Source organism: Bubalus bubalis, chromosome 21 (assembly GCF_019923935.1).
Source record: "Bubalus bubalis isolate 160015118507 breed Murrah chromosome 21, NDDB_SH_1, whole genome shotgun sequence".
Classification (NCBI taxonomy): Eukaryota; Metazoa; Chordata; class Mammalia; order Artiodactyla; family Bovidae; genus Bubalus; species Bubalus bubalis.
The window spans coordinates 10,106,948-10,129,536 of NC_059177.1; the positions used below are offsets into that span (position 1 = coordinate 10,106,948).

Sequence of the window (22,589 nt, forward strand, 5' to 3'; positions counted from 1 at the left end):
TCAGTGATGCCATCCAGCCATCTCATCCTCTGTCGTCCCCTTCTCCTCCTGCCCCCAATCCCTCCCAGCATCAGAGTCTTTTCCAGTGAATCAACTCTTCACATGAGGTGGCCAAAGTACTGGAGTTTCAGCTTCAGCATCATTCCCTCCAAAGAAATCCCAGGGCTGATCTTCAGAATGGACTGGTTGGATCTCCTTGCAGTCCAAGGGACTCTCAGAAGTGTTCTCCAACACCACAGTTCAAAAGCATCAATTCACGGCGCTCAGCCTGCTTCACAGTCCAACTCTCACATCCATACATGAACACAGGAAAAACCATAGCCTTGACTAGACGGACCTTTGTTGGCAAAGTAATGTCTCTGCTTTTCAATATACTATCTAGGTTGGACATAACTTTGCTTCCAAGGAGTAAGCGTCTTTTAATTTCATGGCTGCAGTCACCATCTGCAGTGATTTTGGAGCCCAAAAAAGTAAAGTCTGACACTGTTTCCCCATCTATTTCCCATGAAGTGATGGGACCAGATGGCATGATCTTCGTTTTCTGAATGTTGAGCTTTAAGCCAACTTTTTCACTCTCCACCTTCACTTTCATCAAGAGGCTTTTTAGTTCATGGAGCCAAAGCAAAAACAATACCCAGCTGTGGATGTGACTGGTTATAGAAGCAAGGTCCGATGCTGTAAAGAGCAATACTGCATAGGAACCTGGAATGTCAGGTCCATGAATCAAGGCAAATTGGAAGTGGTCAAACAAGAGATGGCAAGAGTGAATGTCGACATTCTAGGAATCAGTGAACTAAAATGGACAGGAATGGGTGAATTTAACTCAGATGACCATTATATCTACTACTGCAGGCAGGAATCCCTCAGAAGAAATGGAGTAGCCATCATGGTCAACAAAAGAGTCTGAAATGCAGTACTTGGATGCAATCTCAAAAACGACAGAATGATCTCTGTTCTTTTCCAAGGCAAACCATTCAATATCACAGTAATCCAAGTCTATGCCCCAACCAGTAACACTGAAGAAGCTGAAGTTGAACGGTTCTATGAAGACCTACAAGACCTTTGAGAACTAACACCCAAAAAAGATGTCCTTTTCATTATAGGGGACTGGAATGCAAAAGTAGGAAATCAAGAAACACCTGGAGTAACAGGCAAATTTGGCCCTGGAATACGGAATGAAGCAGGGCAAAGACTAATAGAGTTTTGCCAAGAAAATGCACTGGTCATAACAAACACCCTCTTCCAACAACACAAGAGAAGACTCTATACATGGACATCACCAGATGGTCAACACCGAAATCAGATTGATTATATTCTTTGCAGCCAAAGATGGAGAAACTCTATACAGTCAACAAAAACAAGACCGGGAGCTGACTGTGGCTCAGGTCATGAACTCCTTATTGCCAAATTCAGACTTAAATTGAAGAAAGTAGGGAAAACCACTAGACCATTCAGGTATGACCTAAATCAAATCCCTTATGATTATATAGTGGAAGTGAGAAATAGATTTAAGGGCCTAGATCTGATAGATAGAGTGCCTGATGAACTATGGAATGAGGTTCGTGACATTGTACAGGAGACAGGGATCAAGACCATCCCCATGGAAAAGAAATGCAAAAAAGCAAAATGGCTGTCTGGGGAGGCCTTACAAATAGCTGTGAAAAGAAGAGAAGCGAAAAGCAAAGGAGCAAAGGAAAGATATAAGCATCTGAATGCAGAGTTCTAAAGAATAGCAAGAAGAGAGAAGAAAGCCTTCTTCAGCGATCAATGCAAAGAAATAGAGGAAAACAACAGAATGGGAAAGACTAGAGATCTCTTCAAGAAAATTAGAGATACCAAGGGAACATTTCATGCAAAGATGGGCTCAATAAAGGACAGAAATGGTAGGGACCTAACAGAAACAGAAGATATTAAGATGAGGTGGCAAGCATACACAGAAGAACTGTACAAAAAAGATCTTCATGACCCAGATAATGACAATGATATGATGACTCATCTAGAGCCAGACATCCTGGAATGTGAAGTCAGGTGGGCCTTAGAAAGCATCACCACGAACAAAGCTAGTGAAGGTGATGGAATTCCAGTTGAGCTCTTTCAAATCCTGAAAGATGATGCTGTAAAAGTGCTGCACTCAATATGCCAGCAAATTTGGAAAACTCAGCAGTGGCCACAGGACTGAAAAAGGTCAGTTTTCATTCCAATCCCTAAGAAAGGCAATGCCAAAAAATGCTCAAACTACCGCACAATTGCACTCATCTCACACGCTAGTAAAGTAATGCTCAAAATTCTCCAAGCCAGGCTTCAGCAATACGTGAAAGGAGGCTTACCAAAATGCTAATAATATTACCAGTAGGTTGTGGATTTCTGGAAAGTTCTTCCTTTCTTCACTATTCTTTTTGAATACTGCCTGAATAATGATAAAGCTATTGTTTTGGAAATGAATCTTCAGGAATTCCATGCATAGTATCATGATAAATTTGAAGACTTGGAGGAAAAAACATATGTAGCTGGTAATTTGGTTGTATATTCCAAAGCTGAATATGCAACAACCATTGGGATTGGTGAGCAATAAAAATATGTGGTTCACTGTGCCACATATTAGGTGACTCTATGTAAGTATGTAACCTATATGAGCTTCCATTTTTCTTACTAAAAAAATAGCTTTTCGTTAGACCTACAAGTTCCTCTCCAGCACTGATGTTTTCTCTTTCATTCATTTAACAAATATTCACTGAGCACCTATCACATGAACACTTGAGCATCAGAGACATGTGAGGAAGAGTTGAGATGAAGCCTGTGACCCCATGGAACGTACATTCTAAAGGACACCAAGTAAGAGAAAGACACAGGATGTGTTCAGCTGGCAGGTGCTGAGGCCCGGTGGTGACCGGGAATGGCGAGGGCTCCTCAGCTGCAGGGAAGCTGGGGAAGGGAACAGATGGCATTTTTGAGGAGCAAAGTGGCCAGAGGGAGCTGGACTCTGGGACTTTTAAACTGTGACCCTGAACTCAGAATAGATACCCAGAGCTCAATGCTAATGACTAACCAAAGGGGCAAAATCTATAAGAAACTTTAGGTATCTGCTGAATCCAAACTCTTCAGAAAGGAGATATTAATAATTTTGGAAATGCAGAAAAGATTCACTTTTGATATTGTCTATGCATTTGTCTGTAATGAATAGAAAACCTAAGTCAAAGCTAATATATTTGACCAAAATCATAGGACTAATAATATCAGGACCAGGCATTTATAAATATAAATATAAATCTTCTAATATTTATAGAAATCCATTGAAATAGGGATTGTTATCCCAGTTTGGACTTGAGGAAACCAAGACTGAAAGAAAGCAAATTAGTTGTCTAAGATCTCTTTGCTTGTGAGCAGAAGAGCTGGATGTTTGGAGTTCAAGGGCATGACCTTTCCAGTAGATGTAGAATAAAGATTCAAGCCACCCTCTTCTCACAGATTATAACCAACTAGGAGAAGCCCACACATGCTCTCTCTAGAGAAAAGAGGCAGATTTTAACCAGAAAGCAGCTACATGAGGCGCGGACCTTGTGCCCTTTTCTAAGCATCTCCAGTGGAAGATGAATTCCAATGCAGCCAAACGGCGCTAGACAAATACTATCTCCTCTTCACATTGCTGTTATTCTTATTGATCGGTACTTAGAGAAAACAGGGTGAGGATGCTTAAGCTGCATGTTAGTCACCCGACAATCAGAGTCCCCAGATTTAATGACTCACTTTGGTGCTGAGGAGAGGCCATTCCAGAGTTGCTGTGAGAGCTGCAGACTATCATTAACAGTAGGGGCTGCTGCTGTTGTCGTGTTAGCTATAAAAAATTTAAGTTTTGATTTCTCTGGGCTTTAAGGCAGGTTTTCAGACAAAGTAGCCAGAGCATAAGGCTTAGTGCTGGGATTCCCAGTATCTCCTTCACATGCTGAATGCCTAGTCTGTCTTGACTTCTTGGCTATCACTTTCAAAGTGTAGATGTGGTTATTATTTACTCTTAAGACAAACGAATGGAGTGAGCAATCCTTCATTCTTTTGTGGACTCTCCCTGTGTCCTCTAATAGGTCTCCGGCTCTTCGATCGTGTCGGTCCTTCCCTTTCAGTCCTGCTGCCTCTTCACCAGATCTGGGTTCTACTGTTGTTTGGATATCAGCAGAGCAAAGCCCAAACTTGGCCCAGAAGCAGGAGTTCAAATCTTGAGTTCAAATCCTGTTCCCAAGCTCACTGTGGAATCTAAGTTAATTCTCTTTGCCTTGCTATGGTTTTGTAGAGATTAAGTGAACTAATATAGAAAATGTCTATAACATAGTAGGAGCCCAATATGTGTTAGGCATTGTTATTATCAACAACCTAATTGTCTAACCTGGTGCCCTAGTCATATATGTCATTACCCATGATGACTCAGATATATCAGACATTGAGAAACACTCCTTTATTGAGACCCACTTTCCTTTATCCCTGTCATTCTCCACCCCCAGGACATTCTGATGATCTTCCCTTTCCCCTTTACCTTGTTGTCCTTATTCTCCTTCCTTTGGCTGCACCGCACAGCTTGTGGGATCTTAGTTCCTCAACCAGGGATTGAACCCATGCCCTCGGCAGTGAAAGCACAGAATCCTAACCACTGGACCTCCAGGGGATTCCCTCCTTGTTGTACTTTTTTGTACCCTTCATAAGTTGGCTGTTTTAGTTAAGTAGTCTTGATGGTATCTTTTTACGTACTGGCTCTAGAAGAAGCCAAAGCCCATATAATGAAAGTCCAGTCTCTTTATCCACACTTGGAGCACAGCAATGGGAGAAGGTTGATAACATTATACACTCTTCTCCTTATCGGTGTTACTGCAAAAAACAGTTGCATGCAATAATGAGGAGGGCTTTGCTCTCTTTACAAATTAATGAATTAATAAATGAACCAGGAGAGGGAGCATCAAGTTTGTGAAGATGCATTTCTGCACACCTCACACTTCTACTCCCTTGATATTCAACAGTAACCAGAGTGAAATGGACCATGAAGGGAAGCTACAAAAATCACAGGGTCCTGCTCCAAGCTCGAGACTTATGATAATTATCTGCAACTTGAATTTCCCAACCTCTGGTAGAAATGAGGTCATCTTGATAGCCATGGCTGAAATGTCACCCCAGCTTCTAATGCAGGACCTCCATCCAGTTTTCTTTGAGGTCTCACCACAGGATACCTAGGAGTCCTGAAAGGATAACTCACATGGAGACGTGAAAAAGTCCACTTCTCGGGGATGTCAGCTTCATGAGGCGTCCTCTGGAATCACCACCCACTGACTCCAGTACATGAAGACCATCAGTCCTCTCCACTGTTAGGGCATAACTACTAAATATACCAATGTCCCCTTAGTACCAGGGCAGGGCAGGCTTTCATGACAACATAGGAGGCCTCTCATCATTCCAGGACTTGAACTCAGGCCCAGTAGCCTAGGTCCCAAAGTGGAAGTGGCCTATGACCCAGGCCTCAGGGCATCCTATTTCTGCCAGCAGCCCTCCCCCCACGGACTCAGACAAAGCGGTGTTCTGGCCACCTGCACTCCTGATCCCAGAGACGAGCTGTGGACCTAACAGCCTTTGTGCAGACCCCCACCTCCCCAAACCAGTGAACACCATGTTCATTGATAGCGTGACTCTCAGTGTAAGATCCTCTCTCAAGCCATTGAAGACAAAATCCTTGCTATCTAGCAGCTTGTTTGATCTTAAATCCTACTGTTTTCTAGAAGCATCCCAGTCTTTCTCCATTCAGATTGTGTAGGACCCTTGGAGTAACAAATGCCTAGGCCATCTTAAAGATCCAGGGCTACAAGAGCAGTCTCCTTTTCCCATCAGCCAAGGGCTGAGGAAACAAGATGAGCACAGCGTGGTCCTGCCCCAGTGGAGCTCAGAGCCCAGTAGGAGGACAGGCAACTTTGCCATTGATTATTCAGGGAAGGATGCCGTGAGAACATGGCATTGGTTTGGAAACCTAAATCAGAAAAAAAGAGTCAAGGAAGGAGATTTCAAGAAGAATAAAGGTTTGGGGATGTGTTTTGAAGAACAAAAGGAGTTAGCTAAATAACAAAACGTGAGATGGAAAGGGATTTGTGTGAAAGCAATACATGAGGAAAGGCTTGATTAGTTTTAGCAGCTATGGGTAATTCCACAGTCTTCTAGGAAAGACAGCTATTATTTATCAGACCAAAGATTTCTGTTACTAGGATGGGGGTACAGTAAGGAGGAAGGATGTACTAGCTCCTTTAACATTTCCCTCAAGGGGACCACATTTAAACTTAAGCTATTGGAGAATTACTAGTGTTAATCAAAGGTAAGCATTTATAAAATGAAGGATGACATTTTATAGCTGCTCTTCAATTCTTTAAAAAAAAAAATCTAAAGATGAAAAATGCCTTGTTGTAAGCCACAGTGTGCTTGCCCAAGAAGATTGGAATTTTCCTTGAACCTGAGGGCTTTACGTTCTCAGGAAAGCCCTCTCTGGTCCCACACTAGGTCAGACCTTGCACTTGTACACACTAGAGTCCTGTCCTGTTCTTTATCACAGTTCATGAAAAATGTGTCTGTGTGGGTGTGTGCATGTGTGTGAGATTCAGCTGTTCTACATTCTAGGAGTACAGTCTTCATCTGTTTTCTCTCTGCTCTATCATCAGTTTCCAGCACAAGTTCTGGCACAAAATACATGCTAGATAAAGATGTGTTGATTCTGCAGCTCCTGCCATTGTGCACTGTTCTGTTGTGATTTTCACTATTAGAATTTTGTCTCTATTGAGCAAACAAGAATTGTGTTATGAGGAGGAGAAAGCTAAAGTCATTCAGGTTAGCTGATATGACCTGGTCATATAAAAGATTAAGGGTCATGGGGGTATTTAGAGCTCTCAGAGCAAAGTGCCAGCTAAGAGGCTGTCACTTAGAACAGAAGCTTTCAAGTGATGTCCAGGATGAAAAGAATAATAAGTTTGTTTTTTCCAAGGGACATAAGCTATGGCAGACACACAGGACCAAATACATTATTCACAGGATCCAGTGCAAAATGCAAATGCAAGTCCTCTTGCTCAAAAAGTATCAAGAATTTCAAGATAGTGACAGAAGAGCATTAACACAAGTACAGGGCCCTTGTGTGACTGCACAGACCGTATACCCACTGTAATAGTGAAGAAAACATCTGACTCCATATTAGATCTGTTCCTTTTCACTTTAATCTTTGTGTTCTGTTGCCCAGGAGCTTAGTCCTGGTGGCCCTGCGCCTTTTGTAAAAGAATGTTGCCTATAGGCTGAAATATACAGGAGAGACTATTCTCAAGGCTCTGATCTTTAAGAGTCCATCCATATAGAGATAAGAAGTTGCAGAATAGAGAATAACATTTGCCTTGTTGAAGGTTTACATGAACATTGTGAACTATGTGGACTGCTACAAGAATAGAGAATTCTTACAACAAAAATTTCACAACAACTAACCATGCCCCTCCCTCAGGCTGCCAGTAAAAGTGCTTTGCTGAGGGCCTCCCTGGTGGCTCAGTGGTAAAGAATCTGCCTGCCACTGCAGGATACACAGGTTTGATCCCCGATCCGGGAAGATCCCACATGCCATGGAACAACTAAACCCATGTGCCACAACTCCTGAGCCTGTGCTCTAGAGCCCAGGAAGCAAAACTGTTGAGCCCTCATGCAGCAACTATTGACACCTGCGTGCCCGAGAGCCTGTGTTCCATGCACCGCAACTAGAGTAGCCCCTGCTCACAACTAGAGAAAAGCCCTCAGCAATGCACAGCCGTAAATAAATAAATCAAATGATTTTTTAAAGTGCTTTGCTGAAACCCTGCAAGGAGTTTGGGGGTTTTGAGACATGAGCCACCTGTATCCTTGCAAAGCCCTCGAGTAAATCTTTCTCTGCCCCAAACTCCGACTTTTCAGTTTGTTTGGCTTCACTGTGCATTGGGCACACGAGCTTGCATTCAGTAACACCATGAAGCTGGCCTTACTTTATAGTTAATAAATAAAATCTGAACATGAGTTTATAGTTTCCTGTTAGAAAATTAAGCAGTTTTGTATGGGGGCGGGGGGTGGTTTAAACATCCATATGTATTTCCTCCCCTGCACATTGAGGTTTGTTCTTCAAAGGGTACCGGGTCCTTCTGCCCCTTTATTCCATGGGGCCATCTCTCTGTTTCCAAAAGATCTACTGAGACATACTGGTTTGCCCCTCTGCAAACAGCCCTGACATTCTTGCTATCTTGCAATACCCACTTACTCCACAGCTGAGAAGATTTGGCCTGGATTTGAGGCTCCACAGCCCAAAAAGCATGGATTTTGAAGCCAAAATGAGTTCAAATCCCAGCTCCACCACTTACAGTTCATCCACTTCGAGCAAATTAGTCTCTTAGTTTTCTCATCTATGAATGAGAATGATATTAATAACACCTAGCCTAATAGGGTGGCTCTGAGGATTAAACATGTAAAAAGTGTGACCGGCTTAACACATCGCACAAACCAAACGAGGGCACATCCACGTTTTGCAGTATCTCTCTGCTTCAGTCCAAAGCTGAAGCGAGGAAAGAGGAGCGCCCTCAGGCCAGGAAACCCCAGCTCTGCTTCCTCCGTCACTGAACCCTATAAATAACTTGGCTAAGTCACCGGATCCCGGCTCCCTGAGAGTCGCAGTTTCTCCGGGTGCGGGAGGAGGGAGTTGCTGCAGGTGGTCCCTCCCGCTGGATCATTCGGGCTTTGGTCTGAATTTTCCTTCTGCCTCCTAAAGCATCCCGGGACCGTGCAGAGCACCCGAGCTCGCCCAGCCTGGTCGCAGGGCCTCCCTAGGGCGCGGCCCCCTCCTGTTCCCCGCGGGGGCCCGCGCAGCCCCGCCCCGGAGCCACCCGCCCCCACCCACCCTTCTCCGGCGGGCGGGTCAGCCGGAGCCCACTCGCCCGCGGCCGAGCGGCAGTCACGACTGTGCGGTCGTCGCCGAGGTGGCCGCGGGCGCGGCGGGGCGGGCGCGCTCTCCCCCAGCCCAGGCGGGTGCCGGGGAGGTGGGCAGGGCCGGGGCGGGGGCGAGGCCGGAGGAGGGCGCGGCGGCGCCTCGGCGAGGATGGGAGTCCCCGGCCTCAGAAGCTGAGCGGGCCTGCGCGCGGCGGGGAGGGCGCTCCGGAGGGAGGCGAACCTCGCTGTTCCTCCGGGAGCCCAACACCGTTCCCGCGCCGCCACGATGATCCCCCCGAGCGGCGCCCGCGAGGACGGCGTGGACGGGCTGCCCAAGGAGACGGCGAGCGCCGAGCAGCCGCCCTCTCCTGCATCCACCGGCAGTCAGGAATCCAAGGTACCGCGCGCGCTTGCCCCGAGAGGACACAAACTCACTCCTCTTCCTCTCTGTCCACCTTTGTTTCCTCCCTGCTGGCGCTGGCGCCGGAGGCTAAGACGCGTCCCTAGTTCTCAAGGACTGTACTCCCTTGAGACTCGCATGTCCGGCAGGACTCGCTGCTAGCGATGCTGGACCACGTCGCTGGGGACCCAGTCTTCTTGTCCGCATGGCCCCGGGGCTTTGCGCTGGGCTCCTGCCCTGCGAGCACCCGCAGTTCACAGTGACTCCGGGTTCGGATCGCTTTCCTGGGTGGTGGTGGCGTGCTTGTTCTGTGCTTTGAACCTGCATGTGCCTAAAGCGCGTGTGGGTATTAGGCGGCTTCTGAAGGCTGAGGGACAGACAGCCCAGGACACTCCTCCAGAAAAGCTGGGGCATTTGCGAACCAGCAAAGGGTCGCCTGTATCCCAAGGGCCTGAGACCCTTAGCCTAACCGGACTCATCCCTAACCTCGGATACCGCTGATTTCAGAAATTAGGAAAACGCTACCTTCTCGGGAAAGTTGATGTTCCTCTCGTGGAAGTTAATCCTCGAACTTAAACTTGCTTTTGTGAGAGTTACACTGATATACACAAAACCAACCCCGCGGCACTTCTGTCACTGTTACACTTACTCTGAAACATTCACGGGTGCCAGGCGCATGTTTGGAAATCTTGGAAGAGGATCAAGTAAAATGCGGCTGCTAGCTGTGCGATGCCAAATGGCATCTCAGTCGGGAGTAAAAACCATAAGATGGAGTTTGTAGTTATATGGATTCCTTAAGCGCAGGGCTCCTGGCTCTTTTTCCAGATCTCCTTGTGGGTTCCCTGGGTGTCTTTGGAATGTGGGACAGTTCTTGTGGAGGAATGAAGGAGAGGAGGATGCCAGTGTGGAGAGCAGGTCAGATGGGGCCAAGAAGAGTCTCGTCCTTTTCTGCCTTCACACCCATCCCTGGAAGCCACTGACAAATCAGCAGGATCACAAGCATAGCTAAGTGACTCCTATCCTAAGTGATCCTGCCCGCTGGACAGTATCCCAGCCTCTGAAAGTTAACTATCAAAGATGCTAATACAAGACAGAGAGCTTGGCATTATCTTTATTTTGGGGGGCAAATGTCTGACCTAGAACATGTGTGTCAACTTTTCTAAAACTTAACTGTAAACAGGAGCAAAAACCCCGCCTTCCAGAATCGAGAGGCAGAGAGAGATGACCTAACACCCACCCAGTACAGAGTAAGGACTCAATCCTGTTCACTGTTTTCCTTCCTGAGATAAGGAGATGGGACCCATCTCACCACAGACAATTCACTCCAAATGGGTCTCACAACCCACACACACGGACCACTGCCCCTCCAATCGGAGGTTACTGGCTCTCTAGCATTGTGTGTCATTGACGGTCCTTCACCTAAGTGATACGGGGTAGTGGGCACTTCACAGGTGATCTAGAATCCTGGAAATGAATGTAACTAAACTCAAGACTGAAACTAATAATCAGCTTTTTTAATTGGGCCTGTTGCTCTGCAGTAGGTATGTTCTGGAAGGGGCTTAGCATTTGATTTTACAGCAGCGTGGTTCAAACACACTGTATGGGCTTGCTATTTATAGATACCCTAATGTAAATTCTTTGGCAAAGCAAAGACTACATATGTAATACCCATCATTATCCACCAGTTTATCTGGCTTATGGTTTCAGACTTGTACACGTCAGTTTTTCTCTATGTGTATTTATATATTCCTAAATTTGCTGTCATAGCTTAGATGTTCTTGATCAGTCGAGACAGGCTATGGGGGGTTGTCCATGAACCCCAAGAAACTGAATGCAAGGAAGTGTGACTGAATGCGGTATTTTTTTTGGCATAGTGTTTTTGATACTCTCCAAGGGGCCCATGCTTCTCAAAAGGGCTAAACTGTTTGATGTGGAGGCTGTGTGCAGTAGGGATCAGCAGGACGGCAAGAAACAGGAACAGAGGCAGGCTCTATTCATTCTGCACCAGGAGCACCGCATTTGAAGGTTTATTGGCGTTTACAAGGATCTTCCATCTGATGACGAGTGTCTGGTAGGAGAACATGGACAGCTAGTCATCCTGTATTACTCCCCTCCAAAGTAATCTGTTTGTCAAAATACCCTGTGGGACAGGCATGGTTCAGCCCCCCTGGACAGTAACCTTTCTCAAGAAGGACTTTTGAAATTCATTTTTTTCTTTTATTTTATTAAAGTCTGATTGACTTACAGTATTGCATTAGTTTTAAGTGTACAACATAGCGATTCAGTGTTTTTCTAGATTAATCGGCATACAAAGTTAACTCAGTGTTATTGACTGTATTCCCTGTGCTATAAACTGCACCCTGTGACTTACTTATCTCATAACTAATAGTTTGTACCTCTTAATCCTCTTCACCTGGCTCACTCATTGACCCCACCTCCCTCCCCTCTGGCAACTACTGGTTTGTTCTCTGTATCTATGAGTCTGTTTCTGTTTGGTTATATTTGGTCATTTGTTTTGATTATTAGATTTCACTATACATTTTTAAAATAACTTTTTTTTCTCTCCTGATAAAAGTAACAACTACTTTGTGGAAATTTGAAACGTCCTGAAAAAAAATAAATAAAGAGAAGGAAAAAAATCACCCATTAGTCACAATCCAGAGGCAATTACTCATAATGTCTTGGTTGTATATTTGCCTTTTTTCATTGTTTTTTTATATTTACCCAGTTGAGAGAACAATGGTAAGCATCTACTGAGTGCTTGGTGGGTGTCAGACACAACTTGACCCTTCATCATAGCCCTGTGAGGGACATTGTGCTGTTATTTCTGTTTCATCGATAGGAAAGGGAAAGCTCAGAAAGGGTAGGTGACTTCCCCATGATTGTATAGTGACTGACACAGCAATGACAGGCACCCGGGCCTCATGACTCTGGAGAACAAGTTTTTGAGCACCATGCTGCTGTCTGTCTTCTATGCCCGTGTCCATCTTCCATTCTATACTGTTTCACCTAACATTCTAACCAAGTATTTCGTATGCCACCAAAAGCCATTTGCAACTGTGTTTTGTTCTTCTCAAGAAATCCTTGAAAATAAATTGAGCCACATTATCACATGAAATGATTAAAGACCAACTCTTATGCGGCTTCTTTGATTTTGCTACTCTTTCCCCAAAAGTATATTTACGGAAGTGATTAAATGGAACTTCACAGAACCATCTGGAAAACTTGACCACGACAAACCCTTTAGTCTAGAGGGGCCATTAGAGAAGAATGATAATGATTCAGTGCCTTGAGCACATAAAATGTTTCTGGAATGCCATTTTCTCTGCAGATTCCTCGGAATTCTAAATCAAATATAAGAATTGAAAACACTGGAGATAATCTACTCTGGGTATTTTTTAAATAATGGATAACTGTATCATGTAAATTTATTTTACTATGGAAAACTTCAACACACACAAAAGCAGAGAAAACACTATGAAGAACCATCATGTACCTAATCACTTGGATCTACCAGTTATCAATTCATGGACAATCTTGTTTCATCTGTAACCCCCACCAGTACCTCCACCCTTCCTTACACACACTGGTTCATTTAAAACAAATTCCAGGCATGAAGGGTCTTTCCAGGTGAGAAAAGAATCTGCCTGCCAGTGCAGGAGATGCAAGAGACATGGGTTTGATCCCTGGGTTCAGAAGATCCCCTGGAGGGGGGCATGGCAACCCATCTAGTGTTCTTGCCTGAAAAATCCCATGGACAGAGGAACCTGGCGGGCTACAGTCCATAGGGTTACAAAGAGTCGGACGCGACTGAGCATATGTGCACACACCAGACACCAAAGCATTTCATTCCTACGTATTTACAGTTGCATCTTTAAAGAATAAGGGCTCTTTTTGTAAACATGAGTACAATCCCATTATCACATACTGGAGGTGTTTTAAATCACGGGTCAGTATAGTCTTTGGAGGTCTACGTATTGTCTTTGGAATACCTGTGAACAGCCAGAACTTCAAAATTGCTCATGTATGTGTATATGTGCATCATCTAGGGGAGAGATCCATAGCTTATACCAAATCAATAAAGTGCTCATAGCTTTCCCAGTTTATTTAAATCTTCTCTCTTTTTTCCCTCTGTTGAGTAAATAGAGGCCCAGAGAGAGGCAGTGCTCAGTCATGTCAGACTCTTTGCGACCCATGGACTGTAGCCCACCAGGCTCCTCTGTCCATGAGGATTCTCTAGGCAAGAATACTGGAGTGAGCTGCCATGCCCTCCTCCAGGGAATCTTCCCAACCCAGGGATCCATCCCAGGTCTCCTGCATTGCAGGCGGATTCTTTACTGTCTGAGCTACCAGGAAAGCCCAGGAATAGTGGAGTGGTAGCCTATCCTTTCTCAAGGGGATCTTCCTGACCCAGGAATAGGACTGGGGTCTCCTGCATTGCAGGCAGACTCTTTACCATCTAAAGAGTAAAGAGGAAGAAGCCAGGGAAGCCCAGGACCTTAGATACCCCAGCACAGTTTCCTTGGAGTAAATTCCAGTAAGCACAAGTTACAGTGTAGTTTATGAGGTTTTGTTTTTTCATAAAATTAGTTGAGTTGAAAGAGTTTCAAAGCCACTAATGAACCTCATCCCTCTATCTTTCCACTATCTCAGAAAGACCACAATCTAATTCATTGTCTAAGTGTTTGACAGAGATCATTGAATACTAAGAAAAATTTCATGTTTCAGCATCCTTTATTGCAATGAATGTCTCTTTTTATACTGATTTATTGACAATGGCAATGGCACCCCACTCCAGTACTCTTGCCTGGAAAATCCCATGGGCGGAGGAGCCTGGTAGGCCGCAGTCCATGGGGTTGCAAAGAGTCGGACACGACTGAGAGACTTCCCTTTCGCTTTTCACTTTCATGCATTGGAGAAGGAAATGGCAACCCACTCCAGTGTTCTTGCCTGGAGAATCCCAGGGACAGGGGAGCCTGGTGGGCTGCCGTCTATGGGGTCACACAGAGTTGGACACAACTGAAGAGACTTAGCAGCAGCAGCAGCATTGACAATGTAGAAATCTTACTGGAGTGTCACATGCAGTTTGGTATGGATTCCCTTTGTCATCACTTATATGACACAAACTCACATTTTGATGATGTGAAGGGATTACAGGTTTTGAGGACAAATAAACAAGCTTTCAGATCTGTTCTTATCCATATGCCATCTTTGTGTCCACTGGGAAGCTGCCTAACCTCTCTGAGTCTCAGCTTCCTAAAACCTAGAGTAAGGATGCTGATTCCCTATTGGCATGGGTTTTTTGGTAAGGTCTGAGAATATGTAAAACACCCAATATGTTGAAACCCTTTGTAAGCATAAAGCATTGTTTACTTTCTCTTCCCACTTCAAATTAGATGACTCTGTCACTGGCCAACAGCAAATTTCATCATTGGAAAAATTTCAGTAATCAAAACTGACATTCTAATAGTATAACTGAGTTTTCCTCCCTTTGCACTTCAGTTATACTGCTGACTCAGTGAGATTTCATCTTAGCTGTGTTGCATCCCCAAGAAGCTAAGCCATAGACTCCCTGGCAAGTGACTTTGATTTTGAAAGGTTATTATAAGCCACCTAGGGCCCCACTGGAGCCATGGACCAAAGTGTCCGCTCGTTCCAACCTGGATGACCCTCTAAGCTAGCAAGAAGCAATCCCTAACAATGAAGATGTGCCCTGCATCTCCCAGAAAAGTTTCTGTGTCCATTAATCAGAAACTATTTATGGATTGCCTACTTTGTGGCCAGCTAGCCCATTACATACATATGAAGCTATTATTGATAGGAATTTAACTTCTAACTTCTACTCGGGGGGAAGATGAAAGAAAATGGAACCCTGGCCTTGCATTCAAATCCCCTGGCGAGTCCAGAACATAGGCTAGACCTGCTAAATGGAAATCTGTGAGTGAAGGTCCCAGGAATCAGTATTTTTGTAAAGCTTCCTTGTACAGCTGAATTTAAGAAACACTTGTCTAGACTAAAAAAACTATAAAGTGTCAAAGAAAGCAGGATTTTTCCCCTTCCAACCAAGATACTTGAAGGAACCATTTGTATTTTCTATCCCTTTTTCTTCGCTTCCCATTTGTACTTTAATCCAAATGATGGCTCTAGCAAAGGCAATCTACTGTTTACTCCCTTCTGTCAAAGAATCCACGTGTCGCTCAGATGTAGCTAGATTTATGGGATTGACTATGTCCGTATTATTTTCATGATTCTAAAAGTAATAAGTACTAAATGTAGAAAACTGAAAAGCAGAGAAGATATAAAAATGCATTTATCACATAATGACCTAGGCATGGACTTCCCTGGTAGTTCACCTGGTAAAGAATCCACCTTCAATGCACAATACTTGATTCAATTCCTGAAAAGATCCCCTGGAGAAGGGATAGGCTACCCACTCCAGTATTCTTGGGCTTCTCTGGTGGCTCAGACGGTAAAGAATCTGCCTGCAATGCAGGAGACCTGGGTTGGATCCCTGGGTTGGGAAGATTCCCTGGAGGAGGGCATGGCAACCCACTCCAGTATTCTTGCCTAGAGAATCCCCATGGACATGGGAGCCTGGCAGGGTACAGGCCATGGGATCACAAAGAGTCTGACATAACTGAGCAACTAAGCACAGACCTAGACATAAGAACTGTTAGGTTTTTGGTGTATTTCTTTACACACCCACACACATTTTTGAAACAAAATTGAAATGATGGCTTCCCTGGTGGCTCAGCAGTAGATAATCCACCTGCAATGCAGGGGTTGCAGGAGATGCAGGTTTGATTCCTGGGTCAGGAAGATCTCCTGGAGGAGGTCATGGCAAACCACTTCAGTACTGTTGCCTGGAGAATCCCATGGACAGAGGAGCCTGGTGAACTACAGTCCACAGGGTCGCAGAGTCTGACATGACTGAAGCGACTTAGCATGCATGCACACATACATAAATGCATGTTATATTTTTTCTTCTACATAATGTTGTACATAGTTTTCTTGTACTCTCTGTTTAAGTATTGAAGATGGTATATTTCATTGCTGTACCATATCTATTTCATCAGTCTCTTCTACCTATAGTTTAGATTCTTAGCTTTCATGCTTTAAACAATATTGAAATGGGCATCCTGATACCTCAGCATTTTAATACATTTCTAATTAGTGTCATGGGAAGTAGATTTACTAAGTCTGGTTATAAACACTTCAAAGATCTTTTATTCTCACTGACACAGTGCTCTCTAGAAAGATATAGCATACCTTTTTTTCTTGTAAACTTTTTAGTGAAGTATGACATCATACCAAAAGGTATACACATGATAAGATTACAGATTAATGAATTTTCAGAAAATGAATTGCTGATTTGTATGTAACCAACACAAAAATCAAGAAATAGAATGTTATCAGTACCCAAGAATCTCTCTCATACCCTTTTCCGTCACTAGCCCCCCAAAGGTAAATAAATTTTTGACTTCTCACAATGTAAATTAATCTTCCTTATTTTTGAACTTTATAAGTGGAATCATACAAAGTATACTCTTTTATGTCTGGTTTCTTTCACTTAGCATTATGTTGTGAGATTCATCCATGCTATCACATGTAACATAGTTTTCCATTTTCATTGCTGTATAGCATTCCGCTATGTAAATAGACCACTGTTTAACTGTTCTGTTGATGGTGGAATTTGGATTGCTACTTGGTTTTGCCTGCTAGAAGGTGTACTGCTTTGACCATTCTTATACATATTCCTTGTGGCACTTTTAAGTGTATACCTGGGGGAACATTGCTTGGGTTGTGGGGTATGCCTAAGTTGATAGTAGGTACTATCAACTTTCCAAAGTATCTGTGCCAATTCATAATCCCAGCAACAATGAAGAGGAGTTCCATCTGATCCTTTCCCACCAACATTTGCTATTGTCTGTATTTCTCAGTTCAGCCATTCTCATAGGTGATTAGTGGTATTGTGCCGTGATTTTAACTTGTATGTCTCCAATTAAGCATTTTTAATACATTGGGGCACTTGAATGTCCTCTTATGAATGTCCTTTTATTCAAATCTTTTGTCTATTTTCCTATTAGGCTATATGTCATTTTTTAATTGGTAGGAATTCTTTACATATTCTAGATCCAAGTACTTTTAGAGATAAGTATGTTGTAGGTATCTTTTCCCATCCTGTGGCTTATCTCTTCTTTTCTTAACAGAAATTCTTTTTTTTTTTTAATCTTATTTATTTGTTTATTTATTTGGCTGTGTCGGGTCTCGGTTGAGTCACAACACTCGGGGTGCTCGCTGCACCATGCAGGGTCGTCACAGCGCACTGAGTCTGTACTTACGGTGCTCGGGCTTAGTTGCTCCACAGCACGTGGGACTTTAGTTCCTTGACCAGGGATTGAATTCGCATCCCCTGCATTGTGAGGCAGAGTCTTAACCACTGGACCGCCAGGAAAGTCCCCAAAATTCTTCTTCAGTGAGGTCACTTCGTTCATTTTCTTGCTTACGTGCTTTTTGTGTTCCCTTTGGAGGGAGGAGCCTGGTAGGCTACAGTCCACAGGGTCGCAAAGAGTCGGACACGACTGAGCTACTTCACTTTCACTTTGGAACCTTGGCCTACCTTGAAGGCATGAAGGTAGGCCTTATTCTCTTACATTATTTCTTGGGAATGCTATTGCTTAGCCTTTCACACATCAGTCTATAATCCTTTTGCAGTTGCCAAGGTGTGAGGTGGGGGTCAAGATACTTTATGGCACTGCACTGCCACCTTTGCCGTAAATCAGATGGCTGTGTGTTTGATTTATGTAGAGATGGCTGTTCTGCCTCATTGGTCTATTTGTCTGTCCTTGTACAAGGACTGCATTGACTTAAATATAATGACCTTATTAAAAAAGCATGGTATCAAGCAGAATAAGCCTTCTGGCTTTGCTCTGCTTTTTCAAAACGGTTTTGGTTATTTGGGGCCCCTGACATTTCCGTATATTAATACATTAATACTGGTTAGATTCAGCTAACCAGTTTCCACCAAAGCACCTGCCAGGATATTGGTTGGGGTTGCATTAAATCTGCACATCCATTTGGAGAGAGTGGACATCCTCCTCCTATTAGTTCTTCCAATAATAGTGCCCACTGCGCAGCGCTTCCATCAAGTGCCCCAGGGCATCATTCCCTGAGAACCTAATTCTGTGCTACTTTTTTTCATTTGAGGGATTCTCAAACCAAGTTGTGTTGTATAAATTTAAACTTCAAACCTATGTGAAGGCAGATCCATGATCATGACTCCCAGGGAATAATTGTTTGTTTGTTGTCCGCCGTATGTCTTTACTAAGATTCCTTTCTCATTGACCTGACCTGATCTGGTGAGAGATTTGTTTCTTTTTCATTCTTTCTTTTCAAATCTCCTCTCTATGTAGGCAGTAAAATTCAATCTTCCAAATATATTTTTTTTATTTGAGTTAAAATATGCATAACATAAAATTTGCCTTCTTACCGATCTGAAATGTAATTTCATGTGGCATTAAATACATTCATATGTTGTGTAACCACCACCATCTTTAGAACGTTTTACCTTCCCAAACTGAAGCTCTGTACCCATTAAGCACTTATTCCCTATCTCCTCCTTCCTTTATCTCCTGGCAACCACTGTTCTGCTTTCTGATATTCTATGAATGTGACTATTCTAGGTACCTCATCTATGATGAGTCACATAATATTTGTCCCTTTGTAACTGGCTCATCTCACTTAACATAAATCTTCTAGGTCCATCTGTATTGTGGTATAAGTCAGAATGTCCTTCATTTTTAAGACTGAGTAATGTTCTGTTGTGTATATATACCACATTTTATCTACTCATCCATCAGTGAACTACTGTGAATAATGCTGCTGTCCATTTGGGTCTACAATTATCTGTTCAAGTCCCTGCTTTCATTTCTTTTAGGTGTATAGCCAGAAGTGAGACTGCTGGATTACGTGGTACTTCTATCTTTAATTTTTTGAGGAATCACTATTCTGTTTTCAAAAATGGCTGTGCCATTTTAGATTTCCACCTGGAATAAACAGGATTCCAGTTTCTCTACATCTCACCAACACTAGTTATTTTCTGGGTTTTTTTTTACCCTAAATAGGTATGAGATGCTATCTCATTGTGGTTTTCATTTGCATTTCCCTAATGGTTAGGGTTGTTAAACTTCATTTCATGTTGGTGATCTGTGTACTATTGGTCATCTGTGTAAATTCTTTGGAGAAACATCCATTCAAGGCCTTTGCCCATTTTTAATTGAGTTGTTTTCTTTTTTGTTAGTAATTTTTGTTATTCTTAGCCTTTTATTAGTAAATTTGAAGGGCATTGATATATTGGTATTTTTTATTATTTTATTAAAGTTATTCACTAGAATATTTCTGTTTATATTTTTTCTGTTACAAATTATATATTCATGTCCCTGTCTGTTTTAATAGCGCACTTATTTCCTATTAATTTTCAAAAGAATTTTATAAATACTGAAATCATGATCTTTCATATATGTTAACATTTTCCCAGATTGAAATTTGGTTTTCAATTTTATTACATTTTCAACATAGCAGATTTTTTTTTATGTTGTTAAATGTCTTAAATTTATTTAGCTATGGCTTCTTTCCTCCATCTATATTTAGAAAGGTCTTCTGCACCTGGCAACAAATAAATATCAAGCTATATGTTTCTCTAGCTCCTTATTACATACTTTCTACTTTCATCACTTTAATCCATCTGAAATTTGTTACTATGTGGTAAGGAAGAACTTTTAATTTTTTCCTGAGTGATTATTTCTAAAACTATTTGTTGAACAATTCATTTTTTCACTGATTTGAAGTGTTACATCTATTATGTTGTAAATGGTAGTATGTACTAGGTTCTCTTTTATAATCATCTGTTAAATTCTAATGATTGTGCATTTATTACTATGCAGTACTTTGACATTACAATTATAATATTTTAATTATTGTAGTTTTATATAATACTGATAATTGATAATTTATCAATTTTATTTATTTCTTTAGCTCTACTCACCTTTTTGATTTTCCATGCAGTTATATAATATTTTGAGAGTAATTGCATGAAACTTTTAAGATCATTTCAGTGAAATCTTTACATATGATGAAGATTTATCACCCAGGAACATAATATATATAGTTATTGAAATGTCTTTTATGTCACTCACAAATACTTAGGAATTTTCTTCAAGTACTTTTTGCCCGATCCTCTGTTAGCTATTTCCTAGGTATTTTATACTAGTTTTATATTAATTTTGTCATCTAATATCTTTTAGATTCCATTTCTTATTCATTAACAAGGAGATAGAGTGTTGCTTACTGATTCAGTGTGTGTCCTCTGGAGTCAGAAGCAGCTGTGTTCAGCTCTCACTGTGAGGCCTCACAAGCTTCCCTGACCTTCACTTCCCTGAGCCTCTCTGTTCTTTCTGTACGATGAGCATAATAATGTCCTTCTGTAGCACTGTCATTCAGTTCAGTTCAGTTGCTCAGTCGTGTCCGACTCTTTGCGACCCCATGAATCGCAGCACGCCAGGCCTCCCTGTCCATCACCAACTCCCGGAGTTCACTCAGACCCACGCCCATTGAGTCAGTGATGCCATCCAGCCATCTCGTCCTCTGTCATCCCCTTCTCCTCCTGCCCCCAATCCCTCCCAGCATCAGAGTCTTTTCCAATGAGTCAACTCTTCGCATGAGGTGGCCAAAGTACTGGAGTTTCAGCTTTAGCATCATTCCTTCCAAAGAAATCCCAGGGCTGATCTCCTTCAGAATGGACTGGTTGGATCTCCTTGCAGTCCAAGGGACTCTCAAGAGTCTTTTCCAACACCACAGTTCAAAGGCATCAATTCTTTGGCGCTCAGCCTTCTTCACAGTCCATACATGACCACAGGAAAAACCATAGCCTTGACTAGATGAACCTTTGTTGGCAAAGTAATGTCTCTGCTTTTGAATATGCTATCTAGGTTGGTCATAACTTTCCTTCCAAGGAGTAAGCGTTTTAATTTCATGGCTGCAGTCACCATCCGCAGTGATTTTGGAGCCCCCAAAAATAAAGTCTGACACTGTTTCCACTGTTTCCCCATCTATTTCCCATGAAGTGATGGGACCAGTGCCATGATCTTCGTTTTCTGAATGTTGAGCTTTAAGCCAACTTTTTCACTCTCCACTTTCACTTTCATCAAGAGGCTTTTTAGTTCCTCTTCACTTTCTGCCATAAGGGTGGTGTCATCTGCATATCTGAGGTTATTGATATTTCTCCCAGCAATCTTGATTCCAGCTTGTGTTTCTTCCAGTCCAGTCAGCAAAAACAAGACCAGGAGCCGACTGTGGCTCAGATCATGAACTCCTTATTGCCAAATTCAGACTTAAATTGAAGAAAGTAGGGGAAACCACTAGACCATACAGGTATGACCTAAATCAAATCCCTTATGATTATACAGTGGAAGTGAGAAATAGATTTAAGGGCCTAGATCTGATAGATAGAGTGCCTGATGAACTATGGAATGAGGTTCGTGACATTGTACAGGAGACAGGGATCAAGACCATCCCCATGGAAAAGAAATGCAAAAAAGCAAAATGGCTGTCTGGGGAGGCCTTACAAATAGCTGTGAAAAGAAGAGAAGCGAAAAGCAAAGGAGCAAAGGAAAGATATAAGCATCTGAATGCAGAGTTCTAAAGAATAGCAAGAAGAGAGAAGAAAGCCTTCTTCAGCGATCAATGCAAAGAAATAGAGGAAAACAATAGAACGGGAAAGACTAGAGATCTCTTCAAGAAAATTAGAGATACCAAGGGAACATTTCATGCAAAGATGGGCACAATAAAGGACACAAATGGTATTGACCTAACAGAAGAAGAAAACATTAAGAAGAGATGGCAAGAATACACAGAAGAACTGTACAAAAAAGATCTTCATGACCCAGATAATCACGATGGTGTGATCACTGACCTAGAGCTAGACATCCTGGAATGTGAAGTCAAGTGGGCCTTAGAAAGCATCACTACGAACAAACCTAGTGGAGGTGATGGAATTCCAGTTGAACTCTTTCAAATCCTGAAAGATGATGCTGTGAAAGTGCTGCACTCAATATGCCAGCAAATTAGGAAAACTCAGCACTGGCCATAGGACTGGAAAAGGTCAGTTTTCATTCCAATCACAAAGAAAGGCAAGGCCAAAGAATGCTCAAACTACTACACAATTGCACTCATCTCACATGCTAGTAAAGTAGTGCTC

At 42.7% G+C, this 22,589-nt stretch overlaps 1 protein-coding gene across 4 annotated transcripts in view; it reads left to right on the forward strand.

The window, feature by feature from the left end:
- Window positions 1–8,920: 8,920 nt before the first annotated feature.
- The window catches only part of STAC (SH3 and cysteine rich domain), a 113,198-nt gene continuing 99,529 nt past the window's right edge, over window positions 8,921–22,589 (forward strand). Inside the window, exon 1 of one of the 4 annotated variants that reach the window (XM_025272127.2) lies at window positions 8,921–9,331. In XM_025272127.2, the coding sequence (XP_025127912.1) occupies window positions 9,221–9,331 (111 nt within the window). In that variant the 5' untranslated portion in view covers window positions 8,921–9,220. The remainder of the gene's footprint in view (window positions 9,332–22,589) is intronic. The other 3 variants (XM_025272129.2, XM_025272126.2, XM_025272128.2) reach the window with 3 other exon arrangements.